Source organism: Rattus norvegicus, chromosome 2, assembly GCF_021556685.1.
Source record: "Rattus norvegicus strain SHRSP/BbbUtx chromosome 2, alternate assembly SHRSP_T2T, whole genome shotgun sequence".
Classification (NCBI taxonomy): Eukaryota; Metazoa; Chordata; class Mammalia; order Rodentia; family Muridae; genus Rattus; species Rattus norvegicus.
The window spans coordinates 243,480,106-243,507,515 of NC_141535.1; the positions used below are offsets into that span (position 1 = coordinate 243,480,106).

The window sequence follows — 27,410 nt, forward strand, 5'->3', positions numbered from 1 at the left end:
CCAGTTATACCCTACTCTCGTAGGATCCTAGTCAAGTCTCGCGATGTTTTTCGCTGGGCGTCCCTTCTCAGCACCCGCTCCCCGCGGCCAACCACGCGTCGGCTCTGAAACATCGCGGGATTTCCGTCTCCTAGTCTCCGCCCCTTTACGGCACGATGGTCGTGCAAGAATGTGATACAGCCTCGACGGCCGCCATCTTATTTCTTTCTTAGCAGTTAGCCGAGAGGGGAACCTCCGCGAGGAAACAGCGGCGTCTTCTATAGCGTGGGTATGGCCGACTACTCAACAGTACCTCCGCCGTCTTCTGGCTCAGCTGGCGGCGGCGGCGGCGGAGGAGTTAATGATGCTTTCAAAGATGCCCTGCAGAGAGCGCGGCAGGTGAGCATGGACCGCGCGGCGGCTTCCATAGAGCCACTGGCGGGGTAGGTCTGGCCCTGCTCGCCCTCCGGACTGCGGCCTGAGGAGATGGCGTTTTCTCACGGGGGTCCCAGCTGCTCTTGGTCGAGCTGGTTGTGGTGGTCTGAAGCCCCCCCCCCCACGCGCTCTCCCCAAGCGTGGCCACAGGGCCTCCCTCACTTCCGCACGGCGGCCTCTCCACGGAGTGCACTTAGCCCCGTTTCCCTCGGGTCAGTTTCCGTTTGACACGGGAGCGTGGAAGGTTCTGGGAGCTTGGGTCACGACTGGGGCATAGCAGGGTTGTCCCGTTAGCGGTTTTCATCGCTTCCCGCCCCGCCGAGCTCTACACCCTCGCTGTAATTAGACTAACGTTCACCTTCCCGTTTACGAGGGAGACTTTTCCCGAGCGTCCTTCCTCGGGGCGGGATTTGTGCGACATTCCACCAATCCTTTCCACTACCCTCTCAAAATGGCCTCAGGCCCATTCTTACCAAGCTTTCAGTTTGAATCTGCCTCTCCCAAATCGGAAACCTACAACCTCTTTGTGTTACGTAGGGACGCACTGTTGCCCCGAAGGCACCGTTTTCCCACCTGAAAAGGGTTGGGGAAATAAAAGTGCTTGTGTTTTAACTCCCCCCCCCCCCGAATCTTTAGGGTAGCCCCTTGACTTCTTTGTAGCTTAAAAATGTGTGTATATAATGTTGTCCTGCCGGGCGTGGTGGTGCTCAACTTTAGTCCCAGCACTCGAGAGCCTGGGAGATCTCTTGAGTTTGAGACCAGTCGGGAAGACCAAGAGAGAGACCTGTCTCAAAAAAGTACGTCTCCGGATTTGTTTGTAAGCTAAAATAAACCTTGATGGCACTCTTGTAGTAGTTAGACATTTTGTACTAGTGTTGAACTAACAGGTTTTTAAAGCCAGTTTTGACTATAATACAAACTTATTTCCTAGGCCCCCGGTCAGGACCGAATCAAAGTTTATCAAATCTACCCTGATATAGCAAGCACACTTAACCATCTAGTGCATAGATTTTTATTTATCTCAGAAGAGGAATTCAGTGAGCAACACGTGTATATAAAAATCAGAGGACAACTTGTGAGAGTTGGTTCTCCTACCATGGAGGACCCTTTGGCCGGATGTAAATGGACAGACTCAGGGACAAGTGTGTCTACCTGGGCATCTGAGGAAAGTTTGTTTACCTAGAGCCCACGCAGGCCTGAGCTATAAGGCTTACTGCTGAATTGTCTCTGGTGCTTATTAGTAGGTGTGCTCCACCCGATCAGTCGTGAAAGATCTTTAAGTGTAATTTGTATTCTTGTGAGGTAAAAGAAATAATAGTGAACAGGTAGGCAATGCCTTGATTAGTAAAACAAAACACGACAATTATATATAGATATTTGTACCATGAGGTAGGCACTGTACAGAATGCTGGAAAAGGAGGCCTCACTGAATGGTGGGTGACGTTCATGGTAGTGGAATGAGGAGTGAGTGTCAGCCAGCATACAAGAAGCTGCTGCTTGCTGCACAAACCTGAACAATGACAACTCTAAGAGCCAAGTCAACCAAGCCTAGATAGCGGAGGAGGAGGGAAAGGGTGGGATGTGAGAAAACTTGAGATAGATTCCGTTGTTAGCAAGCGTTGACTGTGATCATACAAGTGTTTGTTGTAGATAATAGTGTTTGTTAGACCTCTGGACATTCTGGGTAAGATTCCGTCAGGACCTTGCCCTGTATAAGGCACACCATGTATATTAAATTGAATAAGCTTATGCTTTATGTGTAAAGGGACTAAGGTTTCACTATTTAGTTCTGACTGTCCTGGAACTCCCTGCAGACTAAGCCTGCTTCTGCCTTTATGATTAAGGCTGTGTGCCATTCATGCCCAGCTGAGATTTTGTTTTTAAGCCCTTTTGCCTTGCCCTCCTGAGTGCTGGAATTACAGGCCTGCCTGCACTGGTCCAGGCACACCTTTCTTTTTTAATTATTTATTTACATTCCTGCCCCCAGTTCCTCACCCCATTCCCTCTCCTCACTCCCCCATCCCCCTTCCCTGGGGCCTCAAGTCTCTCAAGGATTAGTTGGATCTTCTCCCACTGAGGCCAGACAAGACAATCTTTTGCTGTATATATGTTGGGGCTTGGACAGCTGGAGTATACTGCCGGACACACTATAAGTTAAGTACAACTGTGTCTGTGAGGATGAATAAACACATTGTTAAACTTTCCAAAAGAAAATTTTGGGGGGCTGGAGAGATGGCTCAATGGTTAAGAGCGCTGACTGTGCCTCCAGAGGTCCTGAGTTCAATTCCCAGCAACCACATGGTGGCTCACAACCATCTGTAATGGGATCTGATGCCCTCTTCTGGTGTGTCTGAAGACAGTGACAGTGTACTCATATATAATAAATAAATAAATCTTTAAAAAAAAAAAAGAAAGAAAGAAAATTTTGAATGTTGCTATGGACCCTGCCTAGGAAGTCCTAGAAGTAGATTTGCACCCCTACCCTTAAACTACTAAGGAAAGTGTGGGCTGAAGTGTAAAAAAATGTACATTTTTGGGTCATTATCTTCTGAAAATTATCTTTAACTCCAAAATTAGTAAGGATGGGTCAATGGAGAAGGTGGTAAATGCTGGTTTGGTTTGATTTTGTTTGAAGAAAGAAAGCACAGAAATACAGTAGAGCAAAAATCAAGTGGAGGGGCTGGAGAGATGGCTCAGCGGTTAAGAGCACTGACTGCTCTTCCAGAGGTCCTGAGTTCAATTCCCAGCAACCACATGGTGGCTCACATCCATCTATAATCAGGTCTGGTGCCCTCTTCTGGCCTGCAGGTGCATACATGCAGGCAGAAAGCTGTATGTTGTATACATAATAAATAAATAAATGTTTTAAAAAAAATCAAGTGGAAAACTTGAATTATTTCTGTGGATTAAAATCAAAGACACAGGGTTGGAGATTTAGCTCAGTGGTAGAGTGCTTGCCTAGAGCTTTCGGTCCCCAGCTCCGGGGGAAAAAAAAAGAAAGAAAAATCAAAGACATTATCCAAACTTAATGTGTGTTTAATAGAAATATTGGATTCATAATTCTTGCATATGAGAAATTAGTATTAACCTAACCTAGGCTGCAGAATAAGACTTTGTTTCCATCTACCCCACCCCCAGTGAGGGTGGAGTTGAAAGTTTTGCTTGCTCTTTTGAATGAACCAAGTACCAACTTTTTCTTTTGGATACTTGTAGATCTCTTGCATGAATAGAGTATGAAGAGTATACTTTCTTCATAGGGCTATTCCTTGGTTTTTAAGTAAATCTCTGGTACTTAACACTTCCCTTGTAATATCAGTACCTCGTAGTCCCAGACAGTGCTCTTAACTCCCTAAGATAGCGTTAGTTTATAAATGCTACAATCTGAAATCAAAGGGTGGAAAGGATTTTGTGTCCAGGTGTGTGTTTTTAATGGGGATGTATCATAAGTTTAGTCCTAGAGCATTACTGTTTGTTAGCTCCCCTGAAATAGTAATGATAGTTTATTCTTAATAAGTGAATCTAATGTTTTTTAAAAGAATATATATCTTTTGTTGTAGGAAATTTAGTGTTGAATAGTACATAAAGTATTAGTATCCTGATAAGTATTCTGATTTTTTTTTTTAAGATTGCAGCAAAAATTGGGGGTGATGCTGGTACATCATTGAATTCAAATGACTATGGTTATGGGGGACAAAAGAGACCCTTAGAAGATGGAGGTAAGTTATAGCCAGCAAGAATAATTATCTTCCACAGTATTCATTTGATAAGATTTTCAGTATTGTTTACTGAGATGATCTATCAAAATCCTACTATCTATTGATCTCAGAAGGATAGGGTTTTGAAAAAGACAGACCTAGAAAAGGTGGGTATAAGTTGAGTATCAGAAAGTATTATCGTAATAGAAAACAGTTCTTTTTTTGTCCTGTTTTTAGGATTATGCTTTGAGTTTGCACAGACTGTTAATGCTAGAAACAAAATAAAATTATAAGTTATTTGGGAACATTTTACTAGGTTTTCTCATTTATTGGATGAGTCTTGATATTTCCTTTCATTAATTTACTTTGAAATTCCCTTTAAAGTTTAAGGTCTGTTTGTTGCAGGCATCCCGTTTTTATATTGTTTAGTGCTTTGTTGTGTGTTTCATTTCTAACTTTAAGCATGGATTAAAAATAGTGGATTCATAGTGCTTTCTCTTTTAAAAAAAACTTTGACACTTCTGTACTTAGAAGTGTGTACTTTTTTGTTTTAGTTCTGATCTATGTATAAATTTTGATAGTCTTTGCCCTTTCATAAAAGATTCTGACAGCATATAGAACTGTATTTGTGGCCCTTTCTGGTAATACTTGGTTTCCTTTTGTTTAAGTATGTTTATATTTGCAAGTGAGGTTTTTAAAATGCAAGAAAAAAATGAGCTAATGATGCTTCAGATGTTGTGTGTAATGTACTCTTTTTATTTTATGTGTAGATGGCTCTTGGACAAATCCGAGCAGTACCACACACTGGGAGGGAATGCCCTCTCCTTTTAAAGGCAGGAATTTTTATTTATTACCTGTGTTTAGTATGTAAATGTGAAATAAACCAGTGGATTCTTAAATGGACACCATGGTCTCTCTTGGTTTATGTGTCTGAATTTTTGCTGTACAAAAGCCTTGAAGTTGGGAGAATAAAAAGTGTTTTGAGCTATAGGCTGTCTATTCTCTAATGTTGTATGCATTTTGTTTATCTGAGAAAGGCAATCATGTGGTTGCTTTGAAGTTTTGGTTTTTGTAGTGAAATGCTTCTTTTGAGAATAATAGAACAGTTTAGATTGAAATTGTCTTGTAATGTGAGCTTTCTTTTTTGGTATAGCTTTATGCACTGTCAGATACACTCACCTTTTGATATGTCTGATTTTTATGTAGTTCTCCCTAATTGTCAGTTCCTACAGTGGAAGAAGCATCATTAACCATTAGCATAAGGTATTCGCCAGCATTGGAGCTAAGTAGTGTGTGCTGTATTATTCTAAACTATCCAAAGTGTCTGTGCGTTGTTTAAACACAAGAGAATGAAAGAATTTAAGTTTTGTGGGTTGGTTTTTTTGTTTGTTTAGATTTTTGAGTTTAGGGGTTTTTATTTTTTTTAGATGTTAAGTCTAGGTTGAATTCTGGCAGTTTTGATTCAAGTGGTAAATCATTATATCAGCTGTTTTAATAAACATTGCTATTCTTGCTTGGTGGGGGGAGAGCTTTGTTTTTAATTGACAAAAAGTAAAAGACACTTAATTTTGCAGATCAACCAGATGCTAAGAAAGTACCTCCCCAAAATGATTGTAAGTACTTCAAGCTGAGGTTTTGCTGTTTCTTTTCAAATTATATCTCATCTGAGCCTTCTCTCCAGACTGTTGTTTCTACTTCTGTAGATGTGTTGTTCTGTTTGGGTTTGGGGAATTTGCTTTTGAGCCAAGGTCTCAACTATGTAACTCTGACTGGCCTTGACGTCACAGAGATCTTCTACCTGTGTAAAGTATTTTTTATTCTTCGCCTGATGTGATTTCTGAGACTTACTGCCTCAAACCTTCTGGTCCTTCCTCAGCTCTGGCTGGCTACATCAGCTCACCGTTCTGGCTCAAGCTCCTCTCCAATCAGATTCAGTCTACCTTCTCTCTCAACCTCCGACTGAATTGCTCAAACTAACCTTGTTTTCTGGTTCATTCTGGTTTTTTATGATCTGTGTCTAGTTTATTCCCTCTCTGCAATCTGAATCTACCTCTACAACTGTCCCAATAAGACCCCCCCCCTCGCCCCCCAGGGCTGTTCTCAAGTCCTTCCCTCTAGTCTCCTGAGAGTTGAACATAATCTAATTCTGTTGACTCTTTCTGATTGATCACTTTGGCATTCAATTAAACACTTTCAAACATGAGTGCTTCTACAGATTTACTTCATCGTCATTGGGATTAAAGGTGTGTGCTAAGGGCTAAGCCACACCACAGCTATAAACCATTTTTTCCCCCAGTAAATAACACGATCTTGGGGTTCACGGTGTGATCAAAATATTTTACAACAGATTGCTTGTTTCCTCCCATGCTGGGACTAAGGATGTGTGTGCTTTGGCATATCCAACAGGGTTGGTATTAATGTCTAGCTGGAATTTCCTTACAGATGTATGTATAGCCTTTTCTTTTTAAAATAATGATTCTCTTATGATCATTAAGGGGCCGTGTATGCATAAAATTGATCGATGAACTGAATATAAGTTAACTACTCTACTCTTAATTTGTGCATCCCTTTCCTGACTTTCTTGCTGCTATTGGTGATTCAAATATGAGTAGTCCTGGGTTTTTTTGTTTTTGTTTTGTTTGTTTGTTTGCTTTTTTAACCAATGTATACATCAAGGAAAGAGTTTAGAGTATATGGTATGTTTGTCTTAAATAAGTAAACATGAGCATAAGAGTTTTTTGTTTAAATTTTTTTACAGCTTTTGGAGCACAGTTACCTCCAATGCATCAGCAACAAAGGTATAGTCAAAGCTTTTAAAACTACTTTGCTATGTATATATAACCAACCAAGTTAGTTTATAGTGAAAATGTTTGCAGACAGTTTTGTATGTGTGCTTTACTTCTATCCTATTGGGAAAATGGTATAGAAACATCATTTTCTTTTAAATGAGAACTTGGTAATTTAGGGAAATAGGTTGAAATTGACACATTTTAGAAGGTAAAATAAATGTTAAAGTGGCATTCACTCTGGGGCCTTTGCTCAGTTCACTGTCTTGCTTGCTCACACATGCTGCCTCATTTAAGAAGCTAAGTTTGGGCTAATGGGGAGACATTAAGATTGGATTTATTTGATTAATTTTTATGTATATACTCATTATGTTTCTATGAAGAAATTGTTAGTTTCTGATTTTTCTTAGCAGATCTGTAATGACAGAAGAATACAAAGTTCCAGATGGAATGGTTGGATTTAGTAAGTAACATTAATTTTTGAGTTTTTAAGACAAGCCATACTTTAAAATTTAGAGTAAATAATAACTTCTCTCCTTTCTCTCCCTTAACTAGTAATTGGCAGAGGAGGTGAACAGATCTCACGCATACAGCAGGAATCTGGATGCAAAATACAGATAGCTCCTGGTAACATTTTTTTTTTTTAATGGGAATTTCTTGTTATTTTGTCAGGCCCTTGCTGGGATGTTTTGGGGGTGGGGGCTAGGAAATTTGAGTGTTTAAGTTTCAAAAGATCTGGTATTTTTAATCTTTTTGGGTTTTTTGTTTTCACCTAAACTTTTTTTATTTAATTGTAGATAGTGGTGGCCTTCCAGAAAGGTCTTGTATGCTAACGGGAACGCCTGAATCTGTTCAGTAAGTTTGAAAATGTTAAGTCTACTTACAATAATAAGTAAAGATTGTAAACTTTGTTTCCCTAACATCTGTGCCATTGTCTTTTGCTTGTTGCCTTGACATTTTCACTTTAAAAGTTAATACATTGTGCTTTTCTTAAATAGGGTTGTTCATTTGACAGGGAAAATTGTTAAAATCAGGGACTAAGGAGATAACTCAGGCATTCAGGTGCTTGCCTTTCAAAATTTAATCCAAAAACTAAAAAATCTGGCATGGTAATATGAGTTTGTAATCTTATCATGGCTCAGGAGTTGGAAACGGGTAGATTTTGGGGACTTGGTAGCCAGACAGCTCATGCTATCTAATGGGTTCAAAGTACCTATCACACACAAAAATGGCAGTGGTGGTTGTAATTTGGCTTACATACCTACCATGAATGTGGGCACAGACTCAGAAATTTATTAAAATCTGAATTGCCTTGCACACAAATTATGTCAGTGACATCACCTAAAACTTATAACCTATATAGACAGGAAGTTTTTCATATTCCTGTTTTTCTCTTCCATTCAACTCTTAAGGTAGTTGGATAAAACTACCCAATTTTACTACTAACTGTCTTATTCCCATTCCCATCCCCCATCCTCTCCAGACAGTTTCATTGTGTATCCATGGCTGGCTGTCGTGGGACTGGCTGTTGTAGGCCAGGGTCTGTCTCTGTCTCCCAAAGACATGCACCACCATTGCCCACCACCACTCACTGTCTTAAGTTACTTCTATTGCTGTGGCAAAACACCATGACCGAGGAAGGCTACTTAGAGAAAGTATTTTATTGGGCTCAAGGTTTCAAGTCACTAAAACCACCTTAAGCTTATCTACTGAAAACTTAGAAACTAAGAGATGATTGTATCATCCTACACTGAAATGTAACACCTTCCCTTCTATTCTTTTGTCTAGTATTCAGATGTTTTACGTTCATTTGCTGAAGACCATTCCTAACTAAACTGACCTTTTATTTTATGCCTAATATTTAGGAGTAATTTCTTAAGAGCATATAGACAGGTTTGGACATTTCATATCATAAAAGTATAAACCTTGTGTTCTAATTTTTAACATGGTGCTTTAAAAGGTTTGTACTTCCTACATCTGCTTGCATTTTTTTTTTTTTTTTTTTGGTTCTTTTTTTCGGAGCTGGGGATCGAACCCAGGGCCTTGCGCTTCCTAGGTAAGCGCTCTACCACTGAGCTAAATCCCCAGCCCCCTGCTTGCATTTTTTAACCTAAATGCCCATCAAGCTTTGCTTCTAACAGTTGCGTCGACAGTTCTTTCCAAGGGCACCAGCTGGTACTGCACTAGCCAGTTAGTATTGGACAATGGTAGATGGAGTATTTTTAAATTACTGTATTTATTTGGTTTATAAGTACTTGATAAATACTGCCCCTTTTACATTCCTTTGGTTTGGCTTCTTGTTGCCTCTGACAGTGAAATGCGTCCAAATTTGACTGTCTACTGACCCATTTAGAATATACTTGACACATGACTAGGATAAAACTGCTTTGTTATATTTTGGGGTAAGGTTGGTTGGTTATGCTACATGTTTTTATTTCAAGATTAATTTGTTAACAGATCAGCAAAAAGATTATTGGACCAGATCGTTGAAAAGGGAAGACCAGCCCCTGGCTTTCATCATGGTGATGGACCTGGCAATGCAGTTCAGGAAATCATGATTCCAGCCAGCAAAGCAGGACTAGTTATCGGAAAGGGAGGAGAGACTATCAAACAACTTCAGGTATTACTATATTGTAAAGAGTAGTAAGTGTTTTGAAGCCACTTTTTTTTTTTTAAACTAACTTGTATTATTTTTGTTACTTTAATAGGAAAGGGCTGGTGTTAAAATGGTTATGATTCAAGATGGGCCTCAAAACACTGGTGCTGATAAACCTCTTAGGATTACGGGTGACCCATACAAAGTTCAGGTAAGCTTCACTCACTTTGTCATTTACGTATAAAGGCTGAGGGGGTGGACAAAGTAAGCATTAAAATGTTTTGACAAATACCTTTCTGAATTGGATAACTTTCTATTATAGCAAGCCAAGGAAATGGTATTAGAATTAATTCGCGATCAAGGTGGTTTCAGAGAAGTGCGGAATGAGTATGGCTCCAGAATAGGAGGAAATGAAGGGATAGATGTAAGTAAGGAGTCTGGAGTGGGTGTGTCCTAATCCATGAGTGCAGTGGAGTTCTTCCTGTTTGAGTTAAATGGTCTTGTCTTAACATCATGTCCCTTTTCTTGATTTCTTCCTTGGAGTCTTCTTATCTTGTTTTTATGATCATTTAATATGTTTACTTTTATGACTATATGGAGATGATTTTTTGAGAAATGTCTTATAAAATATACTTTTACTTCCTAAGGTCCCAATTCCAAGATTTGCTGTTGGCATTGTAATAGGAAGAAATGGAGAAATGATTAAAAAAATACAAAATGATGCTGGTGTTCGAATTCAGTTTAAGCCAGGTAAGCTTAAGGTATATTTAATGTCTAAGGATTGATAGCTTTTCATTTGACACTCATAATTGGTTTGTCACAATTTATTGGGGTATTTTGTTATTTGTTTTAGATGATGGAACAACACCTGATAGAATAGCACAGATAACAGGACCTCCAGACAGATGTCAGCATGCTGCAGAAATTATCACAGACCTTCTACGAAGTGTTCAGGTTTGATGGGAAATTAATATTTTCAGTTTGCTTTCACTGGAAGTTTTTATCATACCTGAATAACAAATGCCCCTCCATGTTATCTTAGAATCTGTTGACAGTGTTAAAATAAGTAAACATTTTAAGCTAGAATGGCATAAATGTTCAGCCTTATTCACCTCAGTGCATCTGAAATTACATTACTATGGGTGTATGTACCTTGGCATTTGTGCCTGTGGAAACCAAAGGAAAACTTTCTGAAGTTGGTTCTCTATTATATGGGTCCTAGAAATCAAACCCAGGTTGTCATGCTTGTATGGGAAGTCCTTTCACTATTGAGCCATCTGTCTAGTCTCCCAATATATTTTAAAAGTAGAAGTTGTTACTTAGTTGAATTTTTTTTTGACAAGTAATGTTTGAAGTCATCTCTTAATAAAAATATGAGAGTTGGGGGAAATAAGCCAAATGGTTTTATTACAGAGTTTCTTCTGTTTCCTCCTTTCTCAGGCTGGCAATCCTGGTGGACCTGGACCTGGTGGTCGAGGACGAGGTCGAGGTCAAGGAAACTGGAATATGGGACCTCCTGGTGGACTTCAGGAATTTAATTTCATTGTGCCAACTGGGAAAACTGGATTGATAATTGGAAAAGGCAACGTATTTTAAACTTTTTGTTTTGACATTGGTTTTTTTTTTGTTTTTTTTGTTTTTTGTTTTTTGTTTTCAGGACACTTGTAAACAATACCATTTTTATTTCTTTTTGAATGCATTACAGGGGGCCTTACGCAACACCTAAAACAAGGATAATCTTTAGAGGACGTTAAAAGTGGGATTGTGTCTTGGCTGCTAGTAGGGAAAGGGAACCAAGAGTTTATCAGTTACAAGACTTGATCCTAATTCAAATGGGTTTGGCTAGCAGTTTTGTTTTGTTTTGTATTTAACTTTTTTGTTACTTACAAAAGCTGTTTATTTAGACATTTTCCTGTTCTTACCCATATTAGGCGTGTACATATTTTAGTAGACTCAGTGTGCTTTGCGTGAGTCTAGATGGAAGAACAGAATAAACAGAAAGTCTTAACGTTACTGTCCAACGGAGTGCTGCAAAACTACGTAGTGGGCAAAGTAAATAGGTGCATTTTTTTTTTTAACTAGTATTTCTGCCAGGCATGGTGACAGACACCTTTAATCCCAGCACTCAGGAGGCAGAGGCAGGCAGATCTCTGAGTTTGAGGTCAGCATGGTCTGCAGAGTGAGTTATAGGACAGCCAGGGCTGCACAGAAACCCTTGTCTGGGGTGGGAAAGGTATTTCTTGCTTTCTGTGAACTTTAAAGAACTTAGTGTCTTGTGGTTTTAGGAGGAGAAACAATAAAAAGCATAAGCCAGCAGTCCGGTGCAAGAATAGAACTTCAGAGAAACCCTCCACCTAATGCAGATCCCAATATGAAGTTATTTACAATTCGGGGCACTCCACAGCAAATAGACTATGCTCGACAACTCATAGAAGAGAAGATTGGGGTAAGTTAAGTTTAGACTTCTCATTTATAACATAGTTCCTAGTAACTTTAAATAGTACTAAATCAAATATACCATGGGAAAATACATAATTTCTAATACAAAATTGCAGGTTTTGTAGTATAGCCTGTATGCATATAGCAACATAGGAAAGATATCCAAAAAAAAGTACCATGATTAATTAAGTACCCACTTACAAGTCTGTGAAGAACCACCTTACATTTAAGTGTCTATAAATAAGACAATATTTGTTAGTTACAGGAATTCAGTATTCTGTCATGTCCACACTACCTATCCCTTAACAGTCAAAATAGTTAAGATGTAGATCTCCTCTTTTACTGAAGTAATTTATAATTTCTGGCTTTTGGACTGACTGTCAGCCATCAAAGGTTTGAAATTAGACTTAGTTAAATGGTTCTTACCGTTGGAGCTCCCTGGCCTCCTAACCCAATTAATGAGCTCCGTGTTCACATAGATGATAGAGGACCAGTTGCTGAGGACACTGCTGTAGCGCATGCAGCAGCACCACATTAAAAGTCACATGGAGACAACATCACTAAATAGATACGAATCTTACGTAGAAATAAAGGGCAAGTGAGTCGAGCCCAGTGTCTGTTTTAACAGAGATGATCTGCTCTGCAGTAGTGGTATAGGTCTTTAATCTTAGCACTTGAGAGGCAGATTCAGGTGGACAGCCATGGCTACACAGAGAAACCCTGTCTCAGGAATGGAAAAAGTCAAACATCAAGGATGTTTCATGTGATTTTGGTATGTATTCAATTTTGGAACTCTCTTCTGGTGGTGTAACATACAGAGTTGACTTGGTTTTTTATTTTTGTTTTCTTGAAGAAAACAGGGTTTATCTGTGTAGCTCTGGCTGGCTTCTATCTATTGGATTAAAGGTGTTTCCACCTCTGTTCAACATCAGTTTGGTTTTAGGATGAGGCATATTAACATAATGTTTCACTGGGCTTTTTCGTTCCAATGGGAAATTAATAAAAACCTGTGGATAAGGGTTGGGGATTTAGCTCAGTGGTAGAGCGCTTGCCTAGGAAGTGCAAGGCCCTGGGTTCGGTCCCCAGCTCTGAAAAAAAAAAAAAAACCTGTGGATAAGCAGCACAAGTCAGATTTGAGTAGTTTAAATATGACAAAAAGGACGCAAGACGGGTTGGACATAGTTAGGAATGAGAGATGGATATTTTAAAATGTTAGGAAATTCTCAAGGAATAAAATTACTTTAAAATTACTGATAACAATCAGACATTCTTTAGTATGATTCTCCTTTGATACTGTAAGCAAGCACAGAAGTTTAAGAAATAACATAAGGGGCTGGAGAGATGGCTCAGCAGTTAAGAGCACCCGACTGCTCTTCCAGAGGTCCTGAGTTCAAGTCCCAGCAACCGCATGGTGGCTCAACAACCATCTGTAAAGAGATCCAATGTCCTCTTCTGGTGTATCTGAAGATAGCTACAGTGTACTTATATATAATAAATGAATAAATCTTTTTTAAAAAAAAGAAAAATAACATGAATTTGGTAGTGTGCACAATTGTAAATGTCCACAAACTGAAGATGTTTTCTAAGTTAAATAATGCCAAAAGTTGTTATCAAAGCAGAAAGATGAGAGTAAACAAAGTACTTTGAGGAGCTGTAGAGATGTTACATTAGTTAAGACCACTTCCGCTCTTGTGGAGGACTCAAATTGAATTCCCCAAAAGATTGTAACTCCAGCCCCAGGGGATCTGGTGCTCTCTTCTCTCCTTGGGCCCCCGCATGCACATGTAAACTTAAGTGTTCAGGGTGTAGCTAGCATGTGTAGAGTAGTTGGCTAGCATATATGCTGAATTTAGGACCTAGTACTGAGAAAGAATGAAATGATTTTTTAAAAATTGTAAGCATTTTGTTTTAAATGTTAATGTTAGTTATTAACTGTAAAACATGTTTTAGGGCATTTATATCTAATGGTTCCTGAAGTTTTTGCAGGGTGGTTTGTTAAAAGGAAATGGTGCCAGGTATAGTAGAACATGCTTTTAATTTCATCACTTGGGAGTCAGAGACAGTTTAAGCCCAGCATAGTCTATATGGTGAGTTCAAGGCCAGCAAAAGCTACAGAGTGAGACCCTGTCTCCAAATAAGGAGAAAGATTAGTAAAAGTATTGATACCAGTATATAAAATGCCATAATGTGATATCAGCTTTTAAGGGAAAATTCCATGCTATTTAGAACATTATGATAGATGACATTTATCTAAATGGGATTTACAAGACATTACAGTTGAGATTGAGAATACCGCGTGTTAAGTGAAGTGTCCCTTGATGTGCATTTGCAGAATATATTATCAGTGATTGACAGAAGGAAGTAAAAGAACTAGGCAGTCCTGTGTTTAAAAAAAAACATAAAAACAAACACAGGGACTAAAAGTTGAAGAGAATTTGCTAGTGCTGAGGATGTCACTGTACTTTATACGTCAGAGTATGACATTTTATTTTTGCATCATAAAGAAGGTAAAGTTAGTTTGTTCCTCAAGAGTAGAAACAGAAAAGAGTAATTGGACTTTGCATTGCTCAGCCATTACACTCCGAGTGCATTTTGTATGATGTGTGTGTCTTTTGTCACCGTTTGCTTTGTTCTTTCCTTTTTTTTTTCTTTTCTTTTTTTACAGGGCCCAGTAAATCCTTTAGGGCCACCAGTACCCCATGGACCTCATGGGGTTCCAGGTCCTCATGGGCCTCCTGGACCTCCAGGGCCTGGAACTCCAATGGGGCCATACAACCCTGCACCTTATAATCCAGGACCTCCTGGCCCAGCTCCTCAGTAAGTACTACATTTGGGTGGTTCTGGGCTTTTCCTAAAGACCCTAGGTTTGGGGGCTGGAGAGATGGTTCAGCATAGGGACCTGGGTTCACTTCCCAGCACCACATGGTGGTTTGCATCGTTCTTAACGGGTTCTATGATGTCTTGATGCCAACACTAGGCATACGTAGCTGCGTGTATATATATGCAATACATGCAGAGGTAAAAATCTATACATAAAATAAGTAAAACTGGCATTTTTTTAAAAGGGTATTTGTGGTTTTGTTTCCCCATCCCACAGTGGTCCTCCAGCCCCATATGCTCCCCAGGGATGGGGAAATGCATATCCACATTGGCAGCAGCAGGCTCCTCCTGACCCAGGTAAAAGATAGTCTACTGTTAATGTGTTAGCTTCATCGTATACTACTTGTCACAGCCCTCAATTATCTATTTTGTGCACTTTTAGGTACTTCCCCTAAGATAACACAGATGTTTAGTATGTTGTGACTTTATTCATAATAGTCCATATTTATTTATTTGTAAAATAAAATGTGTCTAACGCTGCTATGCTCTCAAATACTAGGATGATAAGTATAAATTATTTTCTTTCTTATAGTATGTATTTTCTGCAGCATGGTGTTCTCATTATATCCAATATGGGAATTTACTCTACCATGATCAAGAGTCAACTTGGAAATAGGACTTTTGTTTTCAGTTTCTGTAGTTTAAGATTTGTTGGAAAGTTTCAAAGAACATGTTCTGAGTTACAGATTGATGCCTACATAGTGTGTTTTTGAAAATGCAAAGCAGTTGATTTAAATGTAATTGCTTTGTTGACTTGTTAGATGTCTTCATATTTTAATGTATGTTAAATTCTTAGGACCTTGCTCAGTCACCAAATAACCACAACTTCTACTCACTTACGACACAACTTGAGCCGGGACACAACTTGAGCCGGGCGGCAGTGGTGAACGCCTTTAGTCCCAGCACAAGGAGGCAGAAGCAGGCAGATACCTGAATTCAAGGACAGCCTGGTCTACAGAGCATGTTCAAGGATAGCCAGGGGCACAGAGAAAAAACCTGTCTCAAAGGGGAAAAAAAAGCACCTTAAGAAAGCAAAAGAAAAGAACTAACTTGAACTGTGGTGGCTTCGAATGTAAAAAATGAGTGTGTGTCCGTTAGCAGGAGTGTATGTGCATCCCAGGAGACGCAGGAATGCACTTGTAAGGGTGTAGAAAAAACATCAGGTTTATACGGGTTTCAAAGGTGAATATTTTCCTTTTAACAAGTATTTAGAAGTGGCATGATTAAATGGAGTAAAATGGACAGTTTTAGATGGGCGATCAGGTTTCATGGGACTGTGCAATGAGTGGGGGTTGATGTTAGCGCTGTGGTGTCTGGTCAGTGATGGTGGCTTTCATCATTGCCTTGACAGTTGAGGAACACATAAGCTAGCTGGAAAACTGAGCTCAGGTTTGTCCAAGGTACTGACTCAGGAGCATATGTTGCTTAAATTTGACTTAGAAGTATACAGTATTTTATTGTTTGCATTTTTTAAAAAATGCTGTTATGAGGTTGATATTTAAAAGTTATCAAGAATTTAGTCTTCAGAATTAGTTGGATCAGTTATAATTCTCATAACTAGTTAATTGTGCTTTTATGAGTTTTTACCTTTCTGAGGCTTTTTTTTTAAATCTTAAATGAATAATATGTGAATTAGTTATAATTGATTATTATAATCCCATGTTAAAAATAATTCTAGTTATAAGTCAAAAACAACTTTTTTTTTTTTTTGAGTTAAGGTGCACTTAGAGCAAAAGATGCTAATTATGGTGACTTGTGAATAGGGCAGCAGCAGCAGCAGCGGGAACTTGATGTTAGGAGATGCATGCTAAAGGAGAGAGATGGGGTTGATAGAAAGGATAAACCATAGACAGAGCTGGGGATGAGCCTCAGAACCTGGGTTTTGTCCCTCCCAACTGTGTAAAAAGCACATGCCTTTTAACTAAACAGGACCCTTAAAGTTTTGTGATCAGCTCTTGTAACCAGATCAGTGAGCTCTGGGTTCGGGGAGAAATCCTAGCTCAAAAAATTAGAAAGGGTGCCAGAGAGATAGCTTAGTACTGCCCTTGCAGAGGATGGACATTGAGTTCCAGTCACTCACATCAGACAGCTCGAAACTGCCTACAACTCTTTTCCAAGAGGACCAACAGCTTCTGGTCTCTTTAGTAACTCCCATATATGTAGATACACATAGGTACACATACATACTTAACTAAAGATGGAATATTAAATTATAGCCAAGGAGAAAATGATTTGGGAGAACATCCAGAATCAATCTCTGACCTCCATGCATTTGTACACACATGAGCAAACATGGTCCTACATGATGAATAAGCTAGGGGGCCCATATCATGAAAGACATTTACAACAGGCCCCGCTGGGAGTACACACGTGTAAACCCCCCCTCCCCCCAGCACTAGAAAAGTAAACCAGCCTATGTTATATGGGGCATGGTCTCAAAATATGTTCAGGAGATGTCAAATAATAAACTATGCTTGAACTGTACTGACAGTTATAGATAAGTGAACTACAGCAGTGACTTAAAGATTGTGACTGGTGAAATATGAAGTGCATGTCTCTAACCTGTTTCTTCTTGTACAAGTTAGTCCACACTGTCTTCTATACAGAACTGTTGCACTTGGCATCTAAATTTGTTTGGGGGGAGAAAAGCAGAGACACAGGATTGGGCTGAGACAAACCAGTGGATTGGAAGCCAAAGACCATCCATTTATATCCCAGTTCCACCAATCACTAGTAAATTACTTGATACCCAAGGCTGAAGTTTCTGAAGTAAAGTCAAGTGATGTCATACTAAAAAACATTTGAGAGTTTCCATTTGCTGTTGGTAACTTGAGCCTGTTTGTCAGGGATCACCAAAAAGGTAAGGATTGATTTCTGGAGTTTACATACTAACCTTGAAACACTTGTCTTTTTAAATCCTAGCTAAGGCAGGAACGGATCCAAACTCGGCAGCTTGGGCTGCCTATTATGCCCACTATTACCAGCAGCAGGCACAGCCCCCGCCTGCAGCTCCTGCTGGAGCACCAACCACAACCCAGACTAATGGACAAGGTAACTACGGTAATAAAGATTTTATTTTCTATTTTAAAGCTAGAGCTTGCGTTTGGATTGATGGATGAAGTCATAATAAAACTTTCAGTCCCAGGAATTGTTGGGCCTTGTGCAGCACGGTATTAGATTGGATCCTCAGGCCTAAGGTTTTGAAGATTCATTTGTGACTTTGAGTAAGCAAACTGAGTCACTTTGAAATAGAGACAAACTTTAATAATAGTTGGAAGAATAATGCACTAAATAGTGAGACTGTTAACTGGTTTGTGCCCCATTTACTCCAGTACCCTGATATATGTCTGTTACAATTAGTTCTAAAAAGAACTACCAGAAAATGTACTTGGAGACATGAGGTCATACTACCCTTGTTATGTACCTGTATACTCATTCCAAAATAAATTACCATCGTGGACTTTAAAGTCACTGCTCAACATTGATATACCACTGTTACACACAGCCCGTGCTTAGATTCACCAACTGACCCAGTGGTTTCATTAGGTCTTTTAAGTCTCATCCAGCTAGAGCAGTTGGATCTTCTCTATGTCTCTAATAAGAGTGTAACTAAGTACCTTGGAATGACTAACAGCCTGGTATGTACTGTAAAGAATTACCTGGTGTTTTTTGGTACATCTTACTGGAATAATGTCACTGTCATATTCATTGAACTTTTGCCTCAGCCTTAGTATAATAAACCTTGCCTTAGTAAACTATTAAATAACTGTTAACTTTTAGCTATATTCGTTGTAGCTGTTAGCTGTTAGCTATATTCATTGTGTATTCATTGCTGTTGTAGCTGTTAGCTGTTAGCTATATTCATTGTGTATTCGTTGCTGTTTTACTCCAAGGAATAGATTGCCCTTTTTTTTTAACTACTTTCATTATATTGTCCTAGATTTTGGGTGGTTGGGATTATCTTCAAGGTGGCTCTGGTGCCTTCTGACATTCTTCAGGTACTTCCTTAAGTACCTAACACAGTAAGATACTTTGTCTTCTGAGCTCCAATCAATAATTCATCCCTTTTCCCCCCCAGGATAGAATTTAGAAACCAGTCTAAACATACTCATTCCTCTTTAAAAGTCATGATTATAATCCTATCAGAATTAGACAGTATGTTTGGGGCTAGTAGTCATTTGTACTTTTTCATGCAGAAGACCCAGATTTGATTACTAGCACCCCAAGGTAGCTCAACACTGAAACTGATTCCAGGGGATCACCTTTGAAAGCACCAGTCACCTATGGTGCACAGATATACATATAGACAGAACGCTCATATGCAAAATTAAACAATCCGTATCTTTAACATGCAGGACCATACATGCCTATGAAAAATCACATGATTGCACACTGCTTTTTAATTAACATTTATTTCTGTTCTAGTGCTTCAAAGCTATTCATGATTTTTCTTAAAAAAAAAAAACTTTCTTGTACTTAAAAATGGACAGAAACCTCATGTTCTGTATTTCTTTCATGTACATTTATTTACTGTCCCCAGTTTCTATGTCCACCTCTTCTGTACTCACTATTATGTATTCTCAGCACTTGCACAGCTCCGGGTAGATAGTGCTGATTACACTGGTGTAGAAGCAAAAGTGCAAAATAGCCTTCAGATACTTAAATCTTGTTTTGCCTGTTTTGTTTTTTAAAAAGGAGATCAGCAGAATCCAGCTCCAGCTGGACAAGTTGATTATACAAAGGCTTGGGAAGAGTACTACAAGAAAATGGGTATGCTGCAAATTTTAAGTATCCTCTTTTTATTTGATTAATTAAGCTGAAATAAGTACACATTACAAAGTTAGCTTTTTGGTAATAAAACATTTGCTTGGTTTTTTTTAAAAATGCTTTAGATAACTCATCAATCTTTTTATAATGTTGAAATTAAGAATATTAAACAAGCTGGGCATGGTGATACATGACTTTAATCCCAGTGCTTGGGAGGTAAAGGCAGGAAGATCTCTGAGTTTGAGGCCTGCCTGGTCTACAAAGCAAGTTCCAGGACAGTTGGGACTGTTAGACAGAGAAGCCCTGTCTTGAGAAAAATAATAATAAACAGGAAGGATGCCATTCTAAAACTTGCTGGGAAGTTAAGCATATTTAGGACACTCGAAGCAATTGTTACAGGTGTGCTTATAGGACAAAGAAATGCAATTGCCAGCAAGTACATAATTAAAACCTGAAGTTTTCTTACTAGGAATTAATATATGGCTGTATTACTGTGCTTTTGTGTAGTCATCTAAATGGGATGAGATTAGTGTTAGACCAGCCAAGTAGTTTATCACTGATTTTACTGCAGAATAAGCAGGAAATTAACCAATGTCAGGAAGTGCATTGCTTTAATACTAAACATTTATTTGTGTGTGCATTGGAAAGGGAATATGAGTGACCTTCCTGTAAAAAGATTTAACAACTATTGAGCATAATTGTTAACATAACCAAAATGGTTGTGTATGGATTTCTTGCTGGTGATACAGCTTTCTACAAAACTGCTTTCAGACTAAAGAGGTTTTTATTTGAACAACTGTTTGGGGAAGTGATGTGATGACATGCTCCTGAGATGAACAGGTGGCCTAATAACTTTTCTTAACCTCACTAATCTCAGGCAGGTTATGGCACTAGAAACTTGAAACCTTAAAACAGTATTGTGTGAAATTACATAATGATTAGGTAATTTCTCAACTAGGATATTTTTGAGAATATATGGGAATGTACTGATCATTCCGTTATAGTCGGTGGCCACAATATAAACCATGCTGAAATAACGCTACTTGTTTATAAGAAATTGAGCATGTTGCGGCAAAAGTGCATTATCTCCATTGTTTATTTTTGCTGTGTGATGCACCAGATCTATTTGTTTTGAGTACAAACCTGGTAACAGAATTAGGTAATTAGGACAGTGTTGGCCTCTGTGCTCCATTATGTCCTATTGTTTGTTTACCTGACTTTAGCTGTTTTCATTCTGTGTTCTTAAGAGTGTGTTGGCCAGATCCTTCCGTACTTAACACAGTCAGGTCTGGAGTTTATGTTATCCGTCATTATACAGACCACACACACACACACACACGGCACAAAAGTCACTGTTCTAGGTATTTAATCATTGAGTATTTTTAATTGTATGGTAGTTATGAAAATTCTTTTTTCCCTGTAAAACATTTAACTACAGTATTTTCTAAAAGTATGTCCTTAGTCTTTTTAGAGACCTTAGGTTCAGTCTAGGACCTAAAAAGGTAGACAGGTAAGAAGTTTTAAGGACCTGGATTCAAATCCTAATTACTCAGCAGTGAGACTGCTCCATTGAGTAAAAACACTTGTGCAAAGATTATTGGCCCTGGTAATTGAGGAAGGCATGTACTTTGCAGATTTCTAACTCTACACACATACATGGCCTGTGTAACTGAGCACACATATCCCATACATAGCAATACAGTGCTAAGGACGAGTATGGTGGACTCTGAAGGCAACTAGTATTTACCTTAGAGCCCAGAGGAAGTAAAAGTTTTAGAAATTTTAAAACATTAAAAAAGTTAGAAAACTCTATATTGTTGACAAACTTGGCCAATGTGTTCAGCCAAATGCTTTTTGTTTATATTTTATGCCCTTATAAAGCAAGTTGCAGAGCAGTTTGTTTTAAATATATTGAATAATACCTCAGTTCTTAGCTATTGTAGTGTTCCTGTCAAGAAACTGTCATTTGCACTTAACTTGCTTGTTTACAAAATCTGTTCAATATTCCTAGAATTCAGTTTTTATTTTCTCATTTGATAACTCAAAATGATCACTCTGTCCAGAATGAAACAAAGCAAAATTACTCACAAAAGCTGAGTTTTACATCTTTCCTTTATCTTTATTTCAGATGCCAGGTTATTTTTAGTCAAGCTATACTGTGATACGAACACAGTGTGTCTTTTGTGTCCTGGGGTGGGTGAGTGTGTGTGTGTGTCTGTAGTTTAATACTAGTCGTATAACATGACGCAAATGGAGAAAAGAATAGTGGGCTAGGTGTAGTGGCACAATCAGGCGTTCAGTCCTAGCACTCAGGGGGCTGAAGCAGGTAAATCTCCAAGGATGAGGCCATCCCTGAATAGTCAGACCCTTTCTCAGTTACCAAAAAAGACAAGACAAAAAACATTTCTTGTCAAAGATTATGTCTGAATGTTCCCCTTTGTTTAAAGGTATGTATGTGAGTTTGAATCATTTTGTATTAAAGTTTAGGGGGGCGGTAGGTCATATGGGCGGCACAAAATTATTAAAAAGGTTGAAAGGAGTATTACAAGAAGCAAAATAGTGTCTTTACTAGAGAGGGGGATAACTATGAGATTTGTAATTATAGTTGCAGCAATGAGTCCTCTGTTTTCCTGAAGGTCAAGCAGTTCCTGCTCCTGCTGGGGCCCCACCAGGTGGTCAGCCAGATTACAGTGCAGCCTGGGCTGAATACTATAGACAGCAAGCAGCATACTATGCCCAGACCAGTCCCCAGGGAATGCCGCAGCATCCGCCAGCACCTCAGGTATAATACATTTGCTAATGTGTTTTTGGTTTTATTTTTTGTTGTTTTTTTTTTCCAATCCAGCCATGTTTTCTGCATGTTTGTCTATTTGGGAATGTTTTACTTTTTACTTGGTAAAGTATAACTACATGAGAATAGTGTGTTGTGTTCGGGGATTCAGTTTTTCTAATAATGCTTTCTGGCATCTGAGTGCTATTTTTTTATAATGCCTTTGATTTTAAAAATAAATTTTCTTCCCCCCAGGGATTTGCAAATCATGCAAGAAGCCACCATCATTTATATTAACCAGTTTTTCTTTCTTAAAGGATTCACTCCTGAATTAGCTCCATTTAAAGGATTTTCTTTAACTTTTTGTGTATCTCTTATGTATCTCTTCTGCACAGGGCCAATAATAAGAAGTGGACAATACAGTATTTGCTTCATTGTGTGGGGGAAAAAACCTTTGTTAAATATATGGATGCAGACGACTTGATGAAGATCTTAATTTTGTTTTTGGTTTAAAGTAGTGTTTTTTTCCCCCCTCTTTTTTTTATTTTGAAAATGTACAAAATATCTATCACTACTGATAGGAGGTTAATATTTCTGTGTAGAAATGAAAATTGGTTTGTTTCAGTCTTTAGTGTAGATGTACACATTCCAGCAAATGTATTTGCAACTATTATGTGGTCGATGCTTTGTGATATAAATGTACTTTTTCAATGTATACTTTCACTTTTCAATGCCTGTTTTGTGCTTTACAATAAATGATATGAAACCTCCTGTGTCGGTAAGTTGGATATGTGGGTAACGGATGCATAGCTACTTAGCAGTGATGAATTAAGATCCATGTACACAATATAAGCTTTTCCCCATGAATTACCGAGTTTTTAAACACTGGCATGTTTTTCCCCGTTGGAGTATAGTGGTAGATTGGAGGTTCTTTTCTGTTGTATTTGGCTATTTCAGCACAAGTAATCTTGATATCTTCATTTTTTTCCTTCTATTTGATTAAAAAGCTGCATGTGTATACGATGATCTTTAGTATCGTCCATTGCATTAACAGTGAAATTTCCTTTTATACATGAGCACTGTTTCAGACCTGTACTGCTGCTACAACAGCTAACCTTCCTGTTCTTCACTTACTGCCAAGACTGTTTCAGCATAACTAATTTTGAACAGTTTTCAGACAGTGATTTGAGGAGTTTATAAGAAACATTGTTTTTCCATGTAAAGCAACTCTTTCAATGTATATATCTATATAATAGTGTGTTTCTTTTTAAATTCAGGATAGAAAAGTAATAGAATGCGAAAGTATAGCTACATTGCACCTGCCATTGAAACATTTGGGGTATGAAAATGTTCAAGCTTTTTTTTTCTTTTTGCAGTATAGATAAGCTTTGTCTTGTAATTGCACAAGTCCAGTCATTGAATCAAATTAATTTTTTATGTACTTGAATCATTTTATTAATCTTTAACATTCATGCTGAAGTTGATATTTTGTTGAAAACCATTGTTTTACTCTGCATATTTGTTGGCTCTTTGCATATTAATATATTAGACTACATGCAAATACAGTCTGTCTTGCCATTGTCTGTTGAAGTGCAGGTTTGATCCAGCCAGTATAGAACTAGCTCTGTAGGGGTGAGGAGGACTGTGCTGTGTATCATCCTTGATTGTGTTCCTTCAAGGAGCATTGCACTGTAAGTACATCAGAATGACAAATTGATGAACTGCAACAGTATCTTTTTGTCGATGTTCCACATAATGCAATTGCTATATTTTGTGTGACTATTATGTTGGAATACAGTGCTGATACCATGGAAAACCATAACTGCTTCTTAACATAGAATAATACATAGTTCTGTATTTTTTTTTTAAGTGAGCTTAATGGGTAAGTATTTTTGATATGCTTTAGCTAATAGCTAAAGAAAAATGATCATTAACAAAGTTGAATAGTATTATCAGTGCTCCTAAAATGCTGTTTTTCAGTGTAAAATATGCATATCTTTTATAGTGATATGAAAAACTTGAAATGTTTAAGACAGAGTGGTTTTCAGTTTGCAAAATTTAAGCAATGTAGGACTTAACACCTTTTCCTAAATGTTCTATCATCTGTGGGGAGCACCATTCATATGAGGACAAAAATGTTGAGGTTATAGGGCAGAAAACAAACAGTACAGCTCATTGTGGATGTTTTGAAATGTTTTTGATTGTTTTATGTACCTCAGTGACTTCCCTTACCCTTATTTAGATCCGGATACATAGTTCCAGTATGAAGCTTAATAGTAATAGTTAAGGAGTTATCTGTTAAGATCTTAAGTGTAGGGTATTGACGTGAACAATTTCAGTATTTTGCATGATGTTGTTGCATAGATGACTAGGAAAGTGTTGTGGTGCATTTAGTAATTAAACTGAAGGAAATAGTTGGATTCAGTATCATAATTCACAAATTGGAGGCTGTTGATTTTGATTCGTTTAAAATTTAAAATCTTTATTAATTGCAAACAGTGCAATTATTTATACTTCACAGTGCCTTCCCAGACCTTCCACCTTAGGTTCTGCTGCAAAAAGCAACAGGTAAGCACAACCTAAGGACATATATAAATATATCAGTACATTAATGTTGTCCCTGTGAGGTTTTTGTGGTTGTGTACTCAAAAGCAATCTGCTGCTGCTTCCCCAAATGTACTTTGTCATCTATGGTACCATATTCTAGCGCACAGTCTGTAGGTCGTTCAAGCAACTGTTTACAGTTTTGGGTAATGTTTTTTTTTTCCATTAAAATAAAATCAGTAGATTGCTGCAATAACTGAAAAATCCAAATCTTTTTGTACACCCCAACCCCCAGTTATAGAAATGTTACAGTAAGAACTATTAAATAGTTGACACTTAGGAAATCATTTTGTCAGAAATTTCAACAGCCTTCACAGCCTGTCTGTATGAATAACAGGAAATTTTCTTTGCCCTCCAAATCTTTGACCTTTTCATCGTTTTTTTTCCCCCTGTATTATTACTGCTTTAAACTATAGTAATTCAGTAAGAACATTTTGATTAGTTTCATAGACAGTTCTATTTTCATGACTTGTATTTGCCGACAAGGAAGAATAAAGAATACTGGCAGTAAGTTTTGAAAAAAGGCATGTGCATCAGTGAAATGTTAATTGTGTAGCAAATAACCTTTCATAATCTGCATAGCCAATAGTTTCTGATTTATAATATTTTAATAACTGACGCTGCATTTATTTGTTGCCAGTTTAGAGTGTTTGTGTTTAGGAATGCTGTTGAACTAGTGCATAATTGAGTTAAATGACTATCTTAAAGCAGCACCTATCCGTTGTCTCTTCATTTTCTAAATGTGCTGATCCTATTAAAACTCCTGCTTATCTTGACAACAAAGAAAAATATTCAAAAATGCTGCCTTCATTTCCACACACAGTGCTGAAGATGCTGCAAGCACCAAAGCTAGCATAAGATCAGGCCCTGAGGTAGTTCCCTAAGAGGAAGGAAGGAGCCTTGAGTGTATGCCATTGGTGAGCCGATGAGCATGGACCGTAGAAGGGCTCAATGTAGAAGGTAAAACTGGCAAATCATAATCGAGAAATATGAACTGTATTCCCATACATAATATGGTATAGGGTGTAATGTTCCTGCTCTTGATCACTTTGCATTTTAAAGTGCTATTCACTTAAATGTTCCATGAACTGTTTAAGTTTATAGTTATTGCACCACAGTGTATGCGTGTGCGTGCGTGCGTGCGTGCGTGAGAGAGAGAGAGAGAGAGAGAGAGAGAGAGAGAGAGAGAGAGAGAGAGAGGGGTCAGGTCAGTATGTTGCAAGCAGATCTTTAGAGCCTATCAAGTTTTGGTTAGTTGTAGTTTCTGTTTGCAAATCTGGGATGAATGGTTGTAGATACTAGAGACTGTTTGTATCTTGTAAGAACTTTTAATTCATTACCATAAACCACTGGTACTGTAAGCATTTTAAATAGCACCAGTCTTAACCTTTATATGGAAAGCAGAAAAGGTGAGCCAATTGCTACGAATGGGGCAGATTTTAAAATTGGTAGAAAATTGAATGGTTTAGATTGAAAGTAAACTCAATTAAAAGTTTACAGATTATTTTAAATGCCATACATGTTAGTGTAGTGATATCTAGAATTCTTTGATGTATGTCTCAGAAATGCATATATTAGAGAATCATTTTAATATTAAAACTGGTGACTTGAGATTATTGTAAAATGTTTTCTTAAATATCTTGGTACTTAATGGCTTTAGATAGGAGTTAGCAAGTGCTCTCGGGGAAGTTTTTGTTCACTTGAATACTTTCCCATTACAAGTTCTTCCTGAAAATAGTTACATGTCTAGTGTACTGATGTAGAATTAACTCACTAAAGATAATCTCGTTTTAGTTCTGCAAATTTTGCTTGGCTTTAAAATGCATTTTTATAATACTTAGAAATAATTTTGGCTGAAAATAACTCGTTTAATCAGTCAACTTACTACAAATTTGAGGGATTTTTTTATTTAAACTGGTGCTTTAAAGAAGCAAATTGATCCCTGGGTTTTATTTTCTTCAGTGATAACCCTAAAGAAACTCTTTAATGTGTTTGCGAGTATATATATTTTCTTATGCATGCTCGATGCATTTTCGTCCTGAGAAAAGTGTTCTCTACAGAAACTACCCGTGTGTTAACAGAAGATTGGCTTAAATGGCTACTGTGATGGGAACAGTGTCTTAGGGAGATGCAGCTTGGACTTGAGGTAAATTGAATACTTTACAAACTGGCTTAGAGTTTTTGCTTTCATGACATTGTATGTAAAGGGTACATGACTGTTGTAATTTTGTATTCTTTATGGTTTCTTTAATTAAATAAATGTACAGTGATTACTATTATGAGTGCTTTTGTCTTTTTGTGTCTTTGATATATATTCTGAGTAAAAATTTTCCTGCTTTGTTCCTGTCATTAAAAATTTATTGTGAGAAAAGTAATTTTTTTATTTTGCCTTTTTAATTATAAGTGCATTAAACGTTTAAAAGAGCAGATAATTACACCAATTGCACAGTTTTTAAAAT

The 27,410-nt window shown here is 37.9% G+C and overlaps 1 protein-coding gene across 39 annotated transcripts; it reads left to right on the plus strand.

Moving 5' to 3' along the window:
- Positions 1 to 157: 157 nt before the first annotated feature.
- On the plus strand, positions 158 to 27,230 carry Fubp1 (far upstream element binding protein 1). 39 transcript variants are annotated; one of them, XR_015668580.1, is made up of 23 exons: positions 158 to 378; positions 4,040 to 4,130; positions 4,880 to 4,942; positions 5,684 to 5,722; positions 6,868 to 6,907; positions 7,306 to 7,358; positions 7,451 to 7,522; positions 7,693 to 7,750; positions 9,353 to 9,515; positions 9,604 to 9,702; positions 9,814 to 9,915; positions 10,139 to 10,241; positions 10,345 to 10,445; positions 10,932 to 11,073; positions 11,777 to 11,937; positions 14,596 to 14,747; positions 15,028 to 15,107; positions 17,733 to 17,870; positions 19,506 to 19,580; positions 22,214 to 22,359; positions 24,869 to 24,915; positions 25,775 to 25,911; positions 27,012 to 27,230. XR_015668580.1 is itself a non-coding variant. In XM_087633023.1 (22 exons), the coding sequence occupies exons 1-22, from the start codon at positions 271 to 273 to the stop codon at positions 25,833 to 25,835; spliced, it is 2,094 nt and encodes a 697-aa protein (XP_087489149.1). In that variant the 5' UTR covers positions 158 to 270; the 3' UTR covers positions 25,836 to 27,230. The 39 variants fall into 39 exon arrangements, 31 of the variants coding, with proteins under 31 accessions (XP_087489149.1, XP_087489162.1, XP_087489155.1 ...); XR_015668582.1 differs by having other exon boundaries at positions 17,733 to 17,861; XR_015668581.1 differs by having other exon boundaries at positions 7,309 to 7,358.
- The last annotated feature ends 180 nt before the right edge of the window (positions 27,231 to 27,410 follow it).